Raw genomic sequence first — 21,237 nt, forward strand, 5'->3', positions numbered from 1 at the left:
AATGAATATGTTGTAAAAAAAAAGATCACTCCCTACTCTGTACATAGTTTTCTTCTTTCGATTGTTCTTTTTTTCCTCTCCTTTCTATCAGATAAATATTATGTGGAGATTTGTGACAAATATGATTACAAAGGTAAAAAAATACACATGAACTAAGATGTTCACTGTCCTGTGCTATCACCAGTGGGATCATCAGTTGATCTGCCACCTGTAGATCAACTGATTATATAATATATGTACAGTATCTGAAATACATCTTATGGAAATGTTTGATGATGAAATTCAATAAAAAATAAATTACAAAAAAAAGAAAAAGAAAAACTTGGACAGGTACATGGATGAGAGGTGTATGGAGGGATATGGTCCAGGTGCAGCTCAGTGGGACCAGGCAGAAAAATGGTTCGGCACAACCAAGAAGGGCCAAAAGGCCAGTTTCTGTGCTGTAATGTTCTATGGTTCGATGATAGCTTTTGATTCTCATTAACATATCCAAATGACATTCACCTAAACGGTTTCTCAGCTTGTTTTTGAGTTGATTCATTAGGCTAAAACCTTGCTCACAGTCCGCACTAGATGCAAGAAAGGTTCCCCAAATGTCCATCAACCGTGCAAGGTCACAAAACTGTTCATTTTGAAGTACAAATGCCACCGCTTGAGCAAAGTTTGAAATCAGTTTGGATTTAATTTTTTCTTGCATGGAAAATTTGAAATCATTAAACTTTCTAACTGCTACAGTATTTTCAGCTAGAAAATCAGGATATTTTAGACATAAGACGTTAACTTGTTCATCGCCAGATGTGAAGTCACAATCTGCAATTGCAGAGAAATCAAAAGCTGACCATTCTTGTACCTCATCTTCAGGAAACCTTTCTTCTAAATGAACACAAAGACTATTTATAAAAGTCAACAGCGAACTTGTATCTACTGTGATGTTTTCTTCGCGTTGTTGGCTTAGCAAAACTTTAACTTTGTCACTCCACGAAACATTGTCTCCCAGATCTTGGAACAGGGAAGGTGAGGTGACGTAAATTAGTGACGTGCATTGTGGTATTTGAAAAACCAACTAACTAGTTAACAGAAACATTTAGCTGAAAGATTACTTTCAATAAGTATAATTATTAATTGCTACATTATTTTAGGTAACTAACCTTTTGTGTGCACATTAATTTCCCTTGTGCGCTGGTTGAAAAACGTGTGTGCGCGCACACACGCACAACTTAGAGGGAACATAGATTATGAGGACACTCAGTGCTCATTTATTGTCATTTTGAAATGCATGCATGCATTATGAAATGATACAATGTTCCTCCAGAGTGATATCACAGAAAAACAGGACAAACCAAAGACTAACACTGACAGAACCACATAATTAGAACATATAGTTACAGCAGTGCAAAGCAATACCATAATTTGATAAAGAACAGACCATGGGCAGGGTAAAAAAAAAGTCTCAGAGCCCCGATCGACTCCCGAGTCTCCAACAGCAGGCGGCAAAAGGGAGAAACTCCCTGCCATAAACCTCCAGGCACCGACAACTGCCAGTGCATTGGAAGCATCTGACCACAGCCAATACTGAGTCCGTCCGTCCAAAAACTTTAAGCCTCCGACCAGCCCCTCCAATACAGCCTCCCGAGCGCCATCCTCTGCTGAGCGCCTTTGACCTCGCCCTGGCTGCTGAAGCAAGCAAAGCCGAGGATTCGGGGCCTTCTCCTCCGGAGATTCCGGACCACACAGTAGCAGCGGCAGCAAAGCGGGCATTTCAGAAGTTTCTCCAGATGTTCCTCTGTACCCTCACGTCTGTCTCCATCAAATCAGAATTGTGCACAGTACCCTACTTGACACATAACAAATATCATTCCCGGAGTGGCCATGCGCGCTGCGTCACATCGCCATTTTCTCTTCCTCCTCCAGTTTAAGCTGCCTACTCCCATCGACCTGCACCAGGGCCATAGCCCTCCATACCCCTACCATTTGTGTACCTATTCAAACTTTGCTTAAACCTTAAAATCGAGCTTGTATCCACCACTTGTGCAGGCAGCTCATTCCACACTCTCACCACCCTCTGAGTGAAGAAGTTTCCCCTCATGTTCTCCTTAAACTTTTCACCTTTCACTCTTAACCAACTACCTCTAGTTGTAGTCCCACTCTTGCATTTACCCTGTCTACACCCCCTCTGAAATCTCCTCTCAATCTTTTACAGTACATTCTAAGGAATAAAGTCCTAACCTGTTCAATTTTTCCTTATAATTCAGGTCCTCCAAACCCAGCAACATCATTGTTAATTTGCTCTGTACTCTTTCAAGCTTGTTTACATCTTTTCTGTAGGTAGATGATCAAAGCTACATACAATACTCCAAATTAGGCCTCACCAATATCTTATTCAACTTCAACATAACATACCTTCTCCTGTACCTAATACATAGATTTATGAAGGTCAATGTGCCAAAAGCTTTCATTACGGCCCTGTCTGCCTGTGATACTATTTTCAACGAATTATGGAGTTGTTTTCCCAAATCCCTTTGTTTTACCACAGTCCTAAGTGCCCTGCCATTCACAGTGTAAGACCCACCCTGGCTGGTCCTACCAAAGTGCTACACCTTGCACTTGCCTGCACTAAATTACAATGGCCATTTTTCATCCCATTTTTCCAGTAGATGCAGGTCCCTCTGCAAGCCATGATACCTTTTGTCGTTGTCCACTACACCCCCAATCTTGGGGCCATCTGCAAATTTGCTGAACCAGTTAACCATATTATCATCCAGATCGTTGATATAGATGACAAACAACAATGGACCCAGTACTGATCCCTGCAGCACTCCAGTCAGAGAGGCAAACCTCTACTACCACTCTCTGGCTTCTCCCACAAAGCCAATGCCTGATCCAGTTTCACACATAAAAGTTGCTGGTGAACACAGCAGGCCAGGCAGCATCTTTAGGAAGAGGTACAGTCGACGTTTCGGGCCGAGACCCTGATGAGTCCTGATGAAGGGTCTCGGCCTGAAACGTCGACTGTACCGCTTCCTAAAGATGCTGCCTGGCCTGCTGTGTTCACCAGCAACTTTTATATGTGTTGCTTGAAATTCCAGCATCTGCAGATTTCCTCGTGTTTGCGCCTATTCCAGTTTACTACTTTACGTTAAATGCCAAGTGACTGACCTTCTTGACAAACCTCTCATGCAGGACCTTCTCAAATACCTTTCTATGTGGACAACATCTGCTGTCTTGCCTTCATCCACTTTCCTGGTAACTTCCTCAAAAAAATCAGTAAGATTTGTTAGACATGAGCTACCATGCATGAAGCCATGTTGACTATCCTCAATCAGTCCATGTCAATCCAAATACTTGCAGTGTTTATGAGAAGTATTTACCCCCCCCCCCCCGCAACTCCCATTGGAACTTTTCAGGTTTTATTGGATCACAGTGGATTTAATTTGGCTTTTATGACACTTTTTGACTCTGCCTTTAATACCATCATTCCAAATAAACTGATTCCTCAGCTCCAGAACCTGGGTCTTAGCACTCAGATCTACAGCTGGATCTTCAACTTCCTCACAGACAGGACCCAGGCTGTAAAAATAGGGGACAAGCTCTCCTCTACAATCACTCTGAGCACCGGTGCCCCTCAAGGCTGTGTACTCAGCCCCCTGCTGTACTTACTGTACACCCATGATTGTGTAGCCAAGTTTCCATCGAACCGAATACATAAGTTTGCTGATGACCCAACTATTGTAGGCCGTATCTCGGGTAATAATGAGTTTGAGTACAGAGAGGAAATTAAGAACCTGATGGCATGGTGCGAAGACAATAACCATCCCTCAATGTCAGCAAGATGAAGGAATTGGTCGTTGACTTCAGAAGGAGTAGCAGACCACACGGCCCAATTTACATTGGTGGTGCGCAAGTGGAACAGGTCAAAAGTTTTAAGTTCCTTGGGGTCAATATCACAAATGACCTGACTTGGTCCAACCAAGCAGAGTTCACTGCCAAGAAGGCCCACCAGTGCCTTTACTTCCTGAGAAAACCAAAGAAATTTGGCCTGTCCCCCAAAACCCTCCCTAATTTTTATAGATGCACCATAGAAAGCATTCTCCTTGGGTGCATCACAACCTGGTACGGAAGTTGTCCTGTCCAAGACCGAAAGAAGCTGCAGAAGATCGCAAACACGCGCAGCACATCACACAAACCAATCTTCCGCCCGTGGACTCACTTCACTCTCTGTCGGAGCAGTGCTGCCAGGATAATCAAGGACATGACCCACCCAGCTAACACACTTTTCGTTCCTCTTCCCTCCGGGAGAAGGCTCAGGAGGTTGAAGGCTCGTACGGCCAGATTTGGAAACAGCTTCTTTCCAGCTGTGATAAGACTGCTGAACGGATCCTGACCCGGATCTGGGCCATACCCTCCAAATATCCGGGACCTGCCTCTCGTTTTTTTTGCACTACCTTACTTTCTATTTTTCTATTTTCTATTTATGATTTATAATTTAAATTTTTAATATTTACTAATTTAACTATTTTTCATATTTATTTGTAATCCAGGGAGCGGGAAGCGTAGAATCAAATATCGCTGTGATGATTGTGAGTTCTAGTATCATTTGTTTGGCGACAATAAAGTATAAAATATGATCAACAGAAAAAGACTCTTCATGTCAAAGTGAAAACTGATCTCTGCAAAGTGATCTAAATGAATTACAAATATAAAACACAAAATAATTGATTGCCTATTATTCACCTCTCCCCCCTTAATATGACACACCAAATCATCACTGGTTTTACAAGTCACATAATTAGTTAAATGGAGGTCACTGTGTGCAGTCAGTGTGTTTCAATTGATTGTAGTAAAATTTACCTGTATCTGGAAGGTCCAACTGCTGGTGAGTCAGGAAGACAAAAGAACACTCCAAGCAACTCTGTGAAAAGGTATTTGAAAAGCACCAATCAGGAGATGGATAGAAGAAAATTTCCAAGTCACTGAATATCTTTTGGAATACAGTTAAGTAAAACATCAAGAAACGGAAAGACAAGCAACACACATCAAAGTTGCTGGTGAACGCAGCAGGCCAGGCAGCATCTCTAGGAAGAGGTACAGTCGAAGTTTCGGGCCGAGACCCTTCGTCAGGACTAACTGAAAGAAGAGATAGTAAGAGATTTTAAAGTGGGAGGGGGAGGGGGAGATCCGAAATGATAGGAGAAGACAGGAGGGGGAGGGATGGAACCAAGAGCTGGACAGGTGATTGGCAAAAGGGATATGAGAGGATCATGGGATGGGAGGCCTAGGGAGAAAGAAACGGGGAGGGTGGAAGCCCAGAGGATGGGCAAGGGGTATAGTAAGAGGGACAGAGGAAGAAAAAGGAGAGAGAGAGAGAGAGAGAGAGAGAGAGAGAGAGAGAGAATGAATAAATAAATAAATAAATGAATGAATGAATGAATAACCAACCAACCAACCGATGGGGTACGAAGGGGAGGTGGGGCATTAACTGAAGTTAGAACAATCAATGTTCATGCCATCAAGTTGGAGGCTACCCAGACGGAATATAAGGTGTTGTTCTTCCAACCTGAGTGTGGCTTCATTTTGACAGTAGAGGAGGCCGTGGATAGACATATCAGAATGGGAATGGGACGTGGAATTCAAATGTGTGGCCACTGGGAGATCCTGCTTTCTCTGGAAAGAATATGGTACAGATTAAATCTGCCTAGAGCAAGCTGTCCTCAAAAACTGAATAACCATGAAGAAGGGGATGAGTGAGGGAGGCCACCAAGAGACCTATGCCAACTCTAGAGGAGTTACAAGAACAACTGTTGCCCAGGTGCTTCACCAGTTGCGCTTTCTGGGAGAGTGGCAAAGAGAAAGCCACTGTTGAAAAAAAACTCACATGGAATCTTGGCTAGAGTTTGCCGGAAGGCATGTGGGAGACTTTGAAGTCAGCTGGAAGAAGATTCTATGGTCTGATGAAACCAAAACTGAGCTCTTTTGGTCATCAGACTAAACACTGCACATCATCAAAAGCGCACCATCCCTACCGTGAAGCATGTCGGTGGCTGCATCATGCTGTGGGGATGCTTCACTGCAGCAGAGCCGGGAAAGCTTGTGAAAGTAGAGGGCAAAATGGAAACAGCAAGATACAGGGAAATTCTGGAGGAAAACTTGATGCAGTCTGCAAGAGAACTGCAACTTGGGAGAAGATTTGTTTTCTAGCACCAAGCCAAAGTTACACAGAAACGGCTTAAAAACAGCAAGGTTAATGTCCTGGAGTGGCCAAGTCAAAGTCTAGACCTCAATCCAATTGAGAATTTGTGGCTGGACTTGAAAAGGGCTGTTCACTCACAATCCCCATGCAATCTGACAGAGCTTAAGCAGCTTTATAAAGAATAATGGGGAAAAAATGCAGTGTTCTGATGTGCAGAGTGAAAAGAGACGTAGACTCAAGATTGTAATTGCTGCTAAAGGTGCATCTTCTAAATACTGTCTAAAGGAGGTGAATACTTATACAATCAATTATCTTGTGAATTGAATTGAATTTTTTGAATTAACTTGATTTCTTACATCCTTCACATACATCAAGAGTAAAAATCTTTACGTTACATCTCCATCTAAAAGTGCAATGTGCAATCATAGTAATTTATAATAAATAGAGCAGTCAATGTAATATAGAGTCAGCGTGAGTTCATCAGTCTGATGGCCTGGTGGAAGAAGCTGTCCCGGAGCCTGTTGGTCCTGGCTTTTATGCTGCGGTACCACTTCCCGGATAGTAGCAGCTGGAACAGTTTGTGGTTGGGATGACCTTAGTCCCCAATGCTGCTACACCCCTGTCCTTGTAAATGTCCTGAATCATGGGAAGTACACAACTACAGATGCGATGGGCTTTATATTTGTAATTAATTTAAATCACTTTGCAGAGATCTGTTTTCAATTCGACACAAGTCTTTTTCTGTTGATCTGTGTCAAAAAAGCCAAATTAAATCCACTGTGGTTAAACATTGTAAAACAATAAAACATGAAACCTTCTATGGGGAGTGAATACTTTTTATAGTCACTATATATATATCTGTTCCCTGAGAATACCTTCCAATAACTTTCTCACAACTGATGTCAGACTCACCCACCTATCATTTCCTGGTTTATTTTTAGAGCCTTTCTTAAACTGTGGAACAACATTGGCAATCCTCCAATACTCTGGTACCTCTCTTGTCACACATACCTCAGAGAGCAGGTCTCAGTTGAATATTCCACTGAGTTACAAGAATGCCAGACTCCCTCAATACATCAACCCTGATGTTCGTACTCAACCTCTGGAGTAATTTTTTATTTATTTTGATATACAGCACAGTAACGGGTTCTTCCAGCTGAACAAGCCCATGCTGTCAAAATACACCCAAGTGACCAATTAGCCTTCTAACCCAGGCGTCTTTGGCATCAGTTGCATGAAATTCCTTACAGACAATGGTGGGAATTGAACCCGGGTCACTGGCACTGTGAAGCGTTACGCTACCAGGCCATCTCAATATTTGACCCCACAGCCTTCAGTATCTGATGTAAGATTATCACCCACTGAGGCGCAACCGACGGACTTACAAAGATCAGCCCAAATGGATTGGAGGTCTTTACTGAGCTGACATTGTTCCTGTGCTCTTTACCTACAGATAGGAAGTATTCAGATATGCAATCCCTCATTACAAATTCCACAATCATTGCACTTATGTATGTAAAAGGTCATTAAAAATTAATGATATCTTGCCTATTTTCAATTTCTGTGCAGCCTGTGATGAAAGAAATGTTATAAAATTTGATATATTGTCCATTATTAGGCCCAGTACCTGTAAATAAATCTGAAACATCCTTACAGCCTCCTCGTGAGAGTAATTAAAATGATATGTGGCTCTCCTTTCTCAGAATAAGGGGCTGGCATTTAGGACTCAGAAGAGCCTTTGGTCCCACATCACCAGGTTCAGGAACAGTTATTACCCTGCAATCATCAGGTCCCCGAACTGGTGTGGATAACTTCACTCACGTCAAATCTGAACTGATTCCACAACCTGGTGACAATCGAGTGCGGCCCATCCAATTCCTTCTGCCCCAGCTGCCTTTCTCTGCAACTTCATATTTCTAACTTTCCCCTGTTGACCTGAAATATTACCTCAGTTTATATCTCTCTATAAGTGCTGTGTATTTATGACATTTAATGTTTCTGTTGCTGAAAATAACACCTGTTGTAAAGTTTGTGGAAGGAGTGAGCAAAGGCACTAATGTAGCACGCAATGAAGGCACCATGGTCTTGTCTCTGTCCATAATTTATTCTTTCATCCCTTCTGCGTAGATACGTCAGAGTGCCTGGACCATTTTAAAGAGAATGAAGCTTTTGAGTTAACTGTGAGCTTCTCTTGAATAGATGCGGAGCAGAACAATGTCTCTGCAAAATCAGCTTGCAGCCTGAGTTTCTTCAGTCACGTTGGACTCTGCCTACTGCATCTTGCACTTAATGAATTCACCCATTTCCCAGCTGCTTGTTCAAAAATGAGAGGCCACAGGGTCAAGCAGATGGATTCAGGGATAGTTTGCTTTCAGATATACTATATGCTTCAAAGAGCTTCTTTGACACATTGGAATCTGGGGAAAGAGGAGTTAGTTTAACAAACAAAATCTCTGCTGTTTATTTCACTTCAGTTGTCTCAAAACTTCTTCAAATTCATTTTCCAATATTGTTTTATAATTGTTCTTCAACATGGACATTGTGAACTTCCCATGTAGAGAGCTCACAACAAGCTCTACTGCAGCTTCCATTTAAAGATTCAACGATTAGTTGCAATTATCACATTTACATCGAAGCATACATTGAAATACATTGATTGCGTCAACAGCCAACACAGTCTGAGAATTGTGCTGGGGACAGCACACAAGTGTCTCCACGCTTCCAGCACCAGCATAGCATGTCCACAACTTCCTAACCCCAACCCAAATCCGAACGTCTCTGGAATGTGGAAGGACCTGGAGGAAGCCCACACAATCATGGGGAGAGCATGCAAACTCCTTACAGACAGCGATGGGATTGAACCTGGATCGCTGACACTGTAAAACATTGTGCTAACCACTAGGTCAATACGCCGCCCGAGTAACTCAGCATTAAAATTCTCACGTGCATTTTCAGTGATATGACCCTCTCCCCTCTCTCTGTAAACTCCCCAACCAGCACTAGACCCTCCCTTACATCTTTAATTCCTGATGCGACAGGTCTCCAATCTTTAATCCAATATTGACAGCCATGCCCTCAGCTGGCTGGATCCTGACATCCTGAATTCTGTCTTTTAACCCCTCTGCTTCTCTCTCCTCTTGTTTGAATGAAATACACCCAGTGGCCACTTTATTAGGTACACCTGTACGCCTGCTTGTTCATGCAAATATCTAATCAACCAATCGATGGCAGTAGGTCCATGCATAAAAGCACGCAGGCATGGTCAAGATGTTCAGTCGATGATCAGAAGAAATGTGATCTCAGTGACTTTGACCATGGGATGACTGTTGGTGCCATACTGCGTGTATCTGAGTATCTCAGAAACTGCTGATCTCTTGTGATTTTCACGCACAACAACCTCTAGAGTTTACACAGAAAAACAAAAAAGGCATCCAGTGCGTGGCAGTTCCGTGGGTGAAAATGCCTTGTTCATTAGAGAGATCCGAGGAGAATGGCCAGACTGGTTCAAGCTGACAGGAAGGTGACAGGAACTCAAATAACCATGCATTACAACAGTTGTGTGCAGAAGAACATCTCTGAACTCAACACATTTCCTGAACCTGAAAGTGGACGGGCTACAGCAGCAGAAGACCATGAACATACATTCAGCGGCTACTTTATTACCTACAGGAGGAACCTCTAATAAAGTGGTCGCTGAGCATACTTACACAAACTTACCTCTTTGACTGAGGTTGTTCCAGATGGGTCATTACCTCCTTATTTTGCTTGATCTATTGTTGTTGTGATTGATAATGTTACACTGAAGCACCTTGAAATAGTTCAGTGTGCCAAGGAGACAATGTAAAGCAGATTGTTGTGGTAATGTGGAGGCTTTGAAAAATCTCTCCAGAACTCAAAGAGGGTCCTTCCTGCCAGCTGAATACAAAACAAGCACAGCTCATAATTGGTTTCCATCGCCTTGATTAAATTACAAAAGGGAGATTGTAGGATATCGAGGAAACTGGAAGGGTTTTGTGTGTTAAATTCTTCCCTGACAGCAATTATATTTGTTTAGTGAAGTGTTATTCCACCAGGGAAACAACTTACCATCTCTCAGCAATCTCAGCTTCCCACTAAAGACATCCTGCTTCTCGAGAATGGATTCACCAGCACGTTTTCTCTGGAGATGTTTTATAGGTCACACTGGTAACTCAGCTTTAATTAGAACTGCTGATAAATGAATTCCCCTTTTTGGTCTGTGCATTATTACTCATCTTTGAAGATCTCAGCAGAAGACTGTTTACACCTTCCACATGGTGCAGTTGACTCCAGACTAACTTGTTTGCCTTTTCCCTGAAGTGTGGTAACTCACTTTCCTGAAATGGGGCGCCATGGTAGCATAGTGGTTAGGGTGATGCTGTTACAGCCTGGCGCATCCAGAGTTCAGAGTTCAATTCCAGCACCGTCTATAAGGAGTTTGTATGTTCTCTCCTGAACTGTGTGGGTTTCCTCCCACAATTCAAAGACCTGCTGGTTAGTCGGCTAATTAGTCATTGTAAATTGTCCTGTAACTAGGCTAGAGTTAAACGCTGGGTTACGAGACCATGTGGCTCGTTGGGCTGGAAAAGCCTATTCAGCGCTGAATTTCTAAATAAATTCATAATAAACCTTGGAGACTGTCAGCATTACAGGCACGCTCTGAAAATTCAGTATCTCAATAAAGAGCTGGGAAGTTATCCATCCCTGACATCCAATTAGAGCCATAGTGAGTCATAGAACATGGAAGTAAGCCCAGTGGCCCAACAGGCTCACACTGACTATCAATACTAATCCCATAACCTGAAATGCCTGAGTGATTCAACTGCTCATTCAGCTACTTTCTAAGCGTGCTGAGAGTACCTGAGTGCAAAGCAGAAGCCATTAGAGAACCAGATGGGTTTTTACAACAGTCCAGTAGTTTTACTGTCACCGTTACTGAGACTCACTACAATTCCAGATTTATTTAACGAGTTGAATTGAAGTCCCCAGCTGCCGTGCTGGGATTCGAACTTGCGTCTCAGAACCAGTGGTCCGAAACACTGGCTGCTCACTCAGTAACTGCACCTCGCAGTCAGCCCAGGCATATGCTCTCAAGTTCCTGGAGTAAGATCCACATCTGCACGGCAGAGCAAGGGTCTGACCCACTCGGACAGGACTGACACCTGAGCAGAAACCACAGAATAAAACAAAAAGCAAATGTATTAAAAGTATTTTGACCACCTTGTGATTTTCCAAGAATTCAATCAAGCGATACTAGCTTCAAATAAATCTCTGTGTGGAGTAGCACACGTGTTAATTTGTTTGCACGACACTAAGTGAAATGTAATTTAGTTCTGAATACCTTAGTTCAAGTAGATGGTAATGATTGTTATTTAATACATCATTTTCTGTAATTTGCTTCTCCTCTGAGGCGTACATTTGCATTTACTCAGTCAGTCACTAGAATGACATGATCAGCTCCTTCAATCAATGTACAGAATATCAGAATGGCTCACAGCAATAGAGGAATCAGTCCAGTCACGTGGGTAACGGCTACCAAAGACATTGAAGGGGGATTTTTTTGATGTGACAGGGACATGCATCAACAGATCGCCGCCACTCCCCCACGTCTCTATGCCGTGCGTGATCGGATGCTCTTACTCCTCCTTTGTCACTCTATTCCACCCCCATGCTGTATCAGAGTCAGGCCTGGAGATGAGACCCTCTTCGTCTATAAGTTTTAAATTTCCCTTTGTGACTAAAATCTGGAGAAAGGTACAATATTCAACAATTCCAGAGATTGTTTAATGTTATTTCCAGTACACAAGTGTAAAGGAAAATGAAATAATGTTTTCTCCGGACCCAATGCAGAACAAGAAAAAAACAATAATATTAGGAATACAATAAAAACAGTAAATATAACAACATAAGATACATATCTTATTCACATAGATTGACTGTATGTCCATGAAGTTACGCTAGGCACAGAATTGTCTGTACGTAAGATGATAGGAAATGATTAAGTGGTAGTGGGGGTGTGGAGGGTGGGTTAGTGGGTGGAGTTGTTAATCAGTCTTACTGCTTGGGAAAGTAACTGCTTTTCAGTCTGATGGTGCTGACGTGGATGCTACGTAGCCTCCTCCCTGATGGGAGTGTGTCAAGCAGTCTACGAGCGGGATGTGGGATCCTTCATGATACTACGGGCATTTTTCCAGTCCCTTTCTGTATATATGTCCCTCATGCTGGGTAAGCTGGCACCGGTGATGCACTGGGCTGTTTCAACAACCAGTTACAGACTATGTTCCCTCTAAGCTGTGCATGTGTGCGCACTCACACACATTTTTCAACCAGCGCACAAAGGAAATTACTGTGCGCACAAAAGGTTAGTTACCTAAAATAATGTAGTAATTAATAATTAGACTTACTGAAAATAATCTTTTAGCTAACTGTTTCTGTTAACTAGTTAGTCGGTTTTCAAATACCACAATGCATGTCACTAATTTACGTCACCTCACCTTTCTTGTTCCAGTTTGTACAGCTGCATCACGGCGGCAGCCACGTTTGGCAGACAGTGTTCATATCATAAAGTTTACAAAGATCTGTTTCAAATCCTGTAGATAGCTTACTATCCAGTTATGTTATATGGCTCAGAATATTGGACAATATCTAGTAACATGAGGAAATGAATTGTAGCAGCAGAGATGTGGTTTTTGAGGAGGATACAAAGAATATCATGGACGAAACGAATATCTAACAAGGATGTCATGAACAGAGCAAACACAAAAAGAGAAATAATGTACGAGATCATGAAAAGGCAACATAACTTCATTGGACATGTGATAGGAAAGAGGAGTTAGAATGCACAGTAATTATGGGAAAGATTGAAGGGAAGAAAGCAAGAGGAAGACAAAGACAAATGATGATGAAGACAGCAGCCAGAGAACTAGAAATGAATATCAATGAATTGATCCACTTGACCTGAAACAAGAGTGTGTGGGCCATGGCAGTCAAAGCTCAAACTGGGTGTGGCACCTGATGATGATGATGGGATAGCTTACTAAGTTTTTATTGAAAAAAATATTGATTCACTATGTCGAATTCAAAAGAAGCGAAGAGCGTGAAGTGCTAAAGAACTGTAAATTTGTTTAAAGTTGAATGCCTTAACAAAATAGTAGAAACTGCTACACGGAAAGCTCATGAGGCTATGAACGTTCAGCAATGAGAAATATTTATGTATGATTCAGAAACTGGAGTTATCTGTTTGTATTGTTGTGATGCAAAAGTTGCTGGAGAATTTACTAGTGGAAAGAAGTGGGATGATATTTGGAAACTTGACTTTTTGAAGCGTCATTTGGCAAGTAAATCGCAAGTTCGCTGTTGACTTTTATAAATAGTCTTTGTGTTCACTTAGAAGAAAGGTTTCCTGAAGATGAGGTACAAGGATGGTCAGCTTTTGATTTCTCTGCAATTGCAGATTGTGACTTCACATTTGGCGATGAACAAGTTAATGCCTTATGTCTAAAATATCATGATTTTCCAGCTGAAAATACTGTAATAGCTAGACAGTTTAATGATTTCAAATTTTCCGTGCAAGAAAAAATTAAATCCAAACTGATTTCAAACTTTGTTCAAATGGTGGCATTTGTACTTCAAAATGAACAGTTTTGTGACCTTGCACAGTTGATGGACATTGGGGGAACCTTTCTTGCACCTAGTGTGGACTGTGAGCGAGGTTTTAGCCTAATGAATCAACTCAAAAACAAGCTGAGAAACCGTTTAGGTGAATGTAATTTGGATATGTTAATGAGAAATAAAAGCGATCAATTGGATGGAAGTTCTATTAATCTAGATAGAGTTTACAAAGAATGGGTAAATGCCAAAGACAGGAGAGAGGAAAGAATAACTGAGTGACTTAAACATGTATGTTATTTTGTTGTTATTCTGTGCAGTTTAATGTCAAATATTTTGTAAACCTACGTAAACTGTGCTGTGTGTGCATTCGGTGTGCACTTACTTTTGTCATAGGAAAAAAATTTGCACAACGTAAGATTTTTGTGCACACTGACTACTAAAAATGAGAGGAAACATTGGTTACCGAGCCCCCCTGTTTGCTGCACTATGGATGTCACCGTGCAGTAATGCTGCATGGTAACATGCTTTGTACTGCGCTTTGTAGAAAATCGAGATTCTTTTTGGTGGTGATGCAGGCATGCATCAGCCATAGTCTATCACTCGCCCACATAGCTGCCTCTTGTTTTATCAGATGCTGGTTCTCCTCCTCTGTCCACCCCCATTCTCTATACAGGTTCCAGAGATGAGACCCTCAATGTCTATACAAATTATAATTTCTATTGGTCAGGTAAAACCTTGAGGAAGATGTAAAACAGACTGATTTTTCACTATTGGTAAATTTGATGTTGTTACAGTGAACAACAGAGTCAGTTGGCCAAAGGGCCTGTTTCTATGGAGCATGATTCTGTGACTTCACACTCAGTGGCCACTTTATTAGCTACACCTGTTCACCTGCTCGTTAATGCAAATATCTAATCAGCCAGTCATGTGGCAGCAACTCACTGCATAAAAGCATGCAGACATGGTCAAGAGGTTCAGTTGTTGTTCAGTCCAACCATCAGAATGGGGAAGAAATGTGATGTAAGTGACTTGCACTGTAGAATGATTGTTGGTGCCAGACAGGGTAGTTTGAGTACCTCAGAAACTGCTGACCTCCTGGGATGTTCACACAGCACAGTCTCTAGAGTTTACAGAGAATTGTACAAAAAACAACAAACATCCAGTGGCAGTTCTGTGGGCAAAAATGCCTTGCTAATGAGAGAAGTCAGAGGAGAGTGGCTGGATTGATTCAGACTGAAAGGAAGACGACAGTAATCACATAACCACACATTTCAACAGAGGTGTGCAGAAGAACACCTCTGTGCACAACAGTGGATGGGCTACAGCAGCAGATGACCACGAATGTGCTGTACACTCAGTGGACACTTTATGAGGAGGTACTTAATGAATGGCCACTTAGCGTATACCGCTGTCGTTTAAAACTATAGACACCGGAGATGCTGCAGATGATGGAAATCTTGAGTTACACACTCAGAATGCTGGAAAAGCTCAGCAGGTCAGGCAGCCTTTACAGAGGAAAAGGAATGGTCGATCTTTCAGGCTGAGACCATTCAGTGGGACTGATGCTCCTGAGTCCCAGCTGAGCTCCTACAGTACTTTGTTTGTGTTTAGAATTGTGTTGGGTTGGGAGGAGAGATGGTGTTTGGAGGAGTTTGAGTTTGAAGTGGGGTCCAGACACACATTTGATCAGAACCTTGAGTACAGATAGTATTGCCCCGATATACTGCCTGCACATCAGCCCCACAGCAGTGTGCAGAAATGGAACATCTTCATTAATCTAGCTTGAGTGGCTCATGATCTGCTTTGAAAGTGTTGAAGCAGTGTTACTACAGGTGTACACTGTGGAGTTACATTACTCATTCCTGATGGCGAGATCACATTCTGCAAATGTTACACATTTAACAACCAGTGATTTCATAGTGTAGTGGAGTTTCTTTATTCATTCCTAATGACGAGATTACATTCTGTGAACAGTGCATAACCAGTGATTTCACAGTGTAGTAGAGTTTCATTATTCATTCCTGATGATGAGGTCACATCCTGTGAATGTTACATGTTTAATAGCCGGTGATTTCGTTAATGGTTTGTGAAATGGCAATGAAAAGAAACTGATTCAGAACAGAGTGGGGGAAGCCGGTAAAATTGGAGTTGAAAGAGGACCTCGATTTGTTGAATACAAATCATTGAAAGCAGTTCTGTGTCTAACACCAAGTGGAAAGCTTTCACTCCACTTGGCGTCCTGTCTGTTGTTTCTTCAGTTTCCCAGCAGCTTAGATTCAACTTCACTTCTAGGGCCATAACCAACAATTTTTAAAGAAGCCTCTATAATTTTACCTGATGAAGGGTTACCGAGATGTTGACTGTTTATTCCTCTCCATAGATGCTGCCTGACCTGCTGAGTTTCTCCAGCACTTTGTGTGGGTTCTCTGGGTTTCCCTTGTGTCTGTAATTTTACACAAACTTTCTGTCCTCATTTTTATTTTGCTGCTGTCTCAGCTCAGCATCAGTCAGAGTTACTCAGCAGAGCCGGAGAGACTCTGGAAACATTCCAGCTGAGGTTTATAAAGCATTGGTCAGGCCGAATTTGTTTCAGCTCAGCATCAGTCAGAATTACTCAGCAGAGGCTGAGAGACTCCAGAAACATTCCAACTGAGGTTTATAAAGCATTGGTCAGGCCGCTCTTGGAGTATTGTGATCCACTTATCGAGAAAGGATGTGCTGGCATTAGAGAGGGTCCAAAGAAGGTTCACAAGAATGATCCTGAGATTGAAAGACTTAATACATGAGGAGAGTTTGATGGCTCTGGGCCTGTACTCGCTGGAGTTTAGAGGAATGAATTTGGGGGTGAGGGAATCTCATTGAAAGCTATTGAATATTGAAATGTCTAGATAACAGGGCATGCAGAGGATATTTCCTGTGGTGGGGTAGTCCAGGACCAGAGGCTACAGCCTCAGAATAGAAGTTCGTCCCTTTAGAACAGAGATGAGAAGGAATTTCTGTAGCTAGAGGGTGATGAGACTGTGGTGGAATTCATTGCCACAGACAAATGTGGAGGCCAAGTTATTAGGTATGTTTATAGACAACATAGAACATAGAACATTGTAACACAGTACAGGCCCTTCAGCCCATGATGTTGTTAAATTCAATCTAATCCTTTCCTCTTATATAGTCCTCTGTTTTTATATCATCCATGTGCCGTCCTAAGGTTTCTTAAATGCCCCTGTCATATTTGCCTCTACTACCACCCTGGCAGGGCATCTCACACACCCACTACTTGATGTAAAAACCCCACCTCTGTCTTCCCCCAATGCCCTTAAAGTTATACCCCCTTGTATTCGCTATTTCTGCACTGAGATAAACTCTCTGGTTGTCCACTCAATCTATGCCACATATCATTTTGTACACCTCTATCAGGTCATCTCTCATCTCCCTCTGTTCCAAACAGAAAAGCCCCAGCTCACTCAACCTATCTTGATTAGACATGCTGTCTAGTCCAGACAGCATCCTGGTAAATCTCTTCCGCACCAACTTAAAGCAGAGGTTAACCGCTACTTGTTTAGTGATAGCATCAGTGACACAGGGAGAAGGCAGGAGAATGGGATTGAGAGGGAAATTAAATAAGACATGTTCAAATGGCAAAGTAGACTCAATGGTCTGATTGCTCTAATTCTGCATTTATGGTCTTGTTGATTTCTCTTGCAATGACTCATCTTTTGGGTGTGACACCCCCTCCTGACATCATTGTTTTGTCCTATAGAAGTATTTCTACTGCTGGAGTCATTTGGTATCTGGTATTTGCATGTTGAGAGTTCAGTAGAGGAACTGTATGGGAGACTACTCAATGTTTGGCTGTAATAGCACTACAGTTCAATTCCAGCACTGTACGTAAGGAGTCTCTGTACATTCTCCCTGTATAATGTGTGGTTTTTCCTGTCTGCACTGGTTTCCTATTGCAGTTCAAAGTTGTACTGTGTAGCTTAATTGGTCATTATAAATTGCCCTACGATTAGATTCGGGTTAATTGGGGTTGTTGAGGTTACTGGGACAGCATGGCCAGAAGGGCAGAAGGGCCTACTCCACACCATTTGCTCAATAATTAAATAACACTGAGAACATGAGATGTCGAGCCCTTGAAAGTGAGTCCATAGGCTATGGAATCTGTTCAGTGTTGAGGGGAGTGAAGTTCAGGAGTCTGATGTTGATAGGATAATAACTGTTCCTGGACCTGGTGGTGTGATCTTGAGATTATTAACCATTAGACACATGCCTTCACAAAAGAGAGTGTATAATGTTCACTCTGACTTCCCATCTTCTTTGATGTCTGGTTCCAGATGGCAGTGCCTTGTTCCGAGGATGTTTCAAAAGACCAGCGAACGTTTCCCTCACCCTGCCCACCAGCACCATCCTGCTGAACATGTCCGTGCATAAATGTGTGGACCACTGCACCGAGAAGGTAACTTACCACCCACTAATTTACACTGGAGTAGATACCTACTGAAGGATTTGGCATTGAAACTCTCGGTATTGCTGTCATTGTTCTGAAATGAAAAGGCAAAAGGAAAGTCTGGACAAACTTGGATTGTTTTCTCTGGAGTGTCAGATGACAAGAGGAGACAAATGCCAAGGGGAGACCTGATAGAAGACAGATGAAAAGGGGAGACCTGATAGAAGACAGCTGACAAGGGGAGACCTGATAGATGCTTGAAAGACGTACGTAGGGCAACAGTCAGAGTCCTTTTCCCAGTGTAGAAATGTCAAACACTAAGGGACATAGGTTTAAGGTGAGAGGAGGAAAGTTTAAGCTTTATTGGGAACCTAAATTGGAATTTCTTCATTCAGAGGGTGGTGCGGAACAATCTCCAACCGGAAGTGGTGAATGTAGGTTCGAAGTGAAATTAAGAGAAGCTTGGATAGGTAAATAACTGGGAGGGTTATGGATGGTTATGGTCCACAAGCAGGTCGATGGGACTAGGAAGAATAACAGTTTGTCATGGACTAGATACACAAAAGGGCGTGTTCTGTGATTCTGTGTGTAAGGGAAGTTTTACTAACATGGAGTTTGGGAGGGGACTAGAGTACACCATCAGGGAAAGTGTTTGAAATACAGGTACGATGGCAATATTTAAGATAATTTAGACAGATACATAAACAGGCTGGGAATGGAGGGACACTGACAATGTGCAGGCAGTTGAGGATTAATTTGACTGGTATCACAGTCAGAACTGACCTTTAGCCAGAGGGTGGTGAATCTGTGGAATTCACTGTCATGGACAGCTGTGGAGACCAGGTCATTGGGGAAATTTAAAGCGGAGGCTGATTGGTTCTTGATTAGTAAAGCAGTCAGAGGTTACGGGGAGAAGGCAGGAGAATGGGATTGAAACAGAAAGTAATTTCGTTGTGATAGAATGGCAAAGCAGACTCAATGGGCTGAATGGCCTAATTCTGCTCCTATGTCTTATTGCCTTGTGGAGCTGGTTCCTGGTCCTCCTGACTATACAGGAATAGACTCAATGGGCCAAATGGCCTAATTCTACTCCTATGTCTTACTGCCTTGTGGAGCTGGTTCCTGGTCCTCCTGACTAAGGATGTCCCATCAGAAAAATTGCACGGTGCACCCTGGAATAGGATTACTTCAGCTGGTAAATTGGTTTATTTTTATCACTTGTACTGAGGTCGAGTGAAAAACTGAGTTTTGTGTGTCATCCATATAGATAATTTCATCTCATCAGTGAAGACAACTAGAGGGAAGACAACAGCAGAATGCCTACTACACAGAAAGTGCATTGCAGACAGACAATAAGGGGCAAGGTCATAATGAGGTCAAGAACCCATCTTAATGTACTGTTCAATCGTCTTACAACAGTGGGATTGAATTTGTCTTTGAGCTTGGTGGTGTGTGTTTTTAGACTTTTGTATCTGTGCAATGGGAGGTGGGAGAAGATAGAATATTGCCCATGGTGGGTACAATTGTTGATTGTGTTGGCTGCTTTACCGAGACTGCAAGAAGTTTGGAGAGAGTCCATGGAGGAGGAGTTGGATTTCATGATGTGCTCAGCTGTGTTCACAACTTTCTGCAGTTTATTCCGGTCTTGGGCAGAGCAGGTGCTAACCCAAGCTCTGATGTATGTGGACCTGATGCTTTCTAAAGTACATCGGCAAGCTGTGATATATGTGAATCGGATGTTTCCGTGGTCCATCTCTGAGCCGTGATGCATGTGGATCGGATGTTTCTATTGTCGATCACTGAGCCGTGATGCATGTGGATCGGGTGTTTCTAACGTCCATCACTGAGCCGTGATGCATGCGGATCAGGTGTTTCTAACGTCCATCACTGAGCCGTGATGCATGCGGATCGGATAATTATGAAGGTAGAAACATGGTGAAAAGGAGGACTATTCTTCCCCCATCATATCTACAGATGACATTGGATCTTCTATGCACCTATTGGTCATCAAATTTTACCTACACTGGTTTCTGCTCACGAGTCTTTAGATGTTGGTGTGATTTGATGTAACACCTTCTTATTTCAATTCTTGGAGATACCATGCTGTAAGTCACTGCCTGAGCCTGAAGTGTGATTAACATCGGTCCCCAGCAGCACATAATACTTATGAAGAAAGACTTGCTTTCCTTTTGCACCTTTCAGAACCTCTGAACATCAAAGCGCTTTGATTTCCTACCACCAAGCCCATGCACAGGAATCAAGAGGTTGTTGACAACAGTCTGAAAGTTTCATGGACACCAAACTTACCTTTTTTAGAAAAGATTCAGAACCAGAATCAGGTTTAATAGCACTGGCAAATGTTATGAAATTTGTTGTTTTGTGGCAGCAGTACAGTGCAATACATAGTAATAAAAAATTACAATAAGAGGTATATTGTGTGTTGGCGTGTGGCCAAGTAGCTAAGGCATTGGTCTAGTGATCTGATGGTTGCTAGTTCGAGCCTCAGCTGAGGCAGCGTGTTGTGTCCTTGAGCAAGGCACTTAACCACACATTGCTCTGTGACGACACCAGTGCCAAGCTGTATGGGTCCTAATACCCTTCCCTTGGACAACATCGGTGGCATGGAGAGGGGAGACTTGCAGCATGGGCAACTGCCGGTCTTCCATACAACCTTGCCCAGACCTGTGCCCTGGGAACCTTCCAAGGTGCAAATCCATGGTCTCACGAGACTAACGGATGCCTATAAAAAAGAACTATGTATATTATATATATAAAAGTAGTGCAAAAAGAGAGTGAAAAATAGTAAGGTGGTGTACATGGGCTCATTATCCATTCAGCAATCTGATGGTGGAGAACAAGGAGCTGCTCCTGAAATGTTGAGTGTGCATCTTCAGTCTCCTGTACCCCCTCCTTATGGTGGCAATGAGAAAAGGGCATGTCCTGGGCGATGGGGGTCCTTAATGATGGATGCCACCTT

The 21,237-nt window shown here is 42.5% G+C and overlaps 1 protein-coding gene across 2 annotated transcripts in view; it reads left to right on the forward strand.

Moving 5' to 3' along the window:
* Positions 1-21,237, forward strand: part of LOC140188944 (sialate:O-sulfotransferase 2-like) — a 328,051-nt gene that overhangs the window by 220,772 nt on the left and 86,042 nt on the right. For both annotated transcript variants that reach the window (XM_072245602.1, XM_072245610.1), the window contains exon 4: positions 18,148-18,269. In XM_072245602.1, coding sequence (XP_072101703.1) covers positions 18,148-18,269 — 122 coding nt within the window. The remainder of the gene's footprint in view (positions 1-18,147; positions 18,270-21,237) is intronic.

This window comes from Mobula birostris, chromosome 2, assembly GCF_030028105.1.
Source record: "Mobula birostris isolate sMobBir1 chromosome 2, sMobBir1.hap1, whole genome shotgun sequence".
NCBI lineage: Eukaryota > Metazoa > Chordata > Chondrichthyes > Myliobatiformes > Myliobatidae > Mobula > Mobula birostris.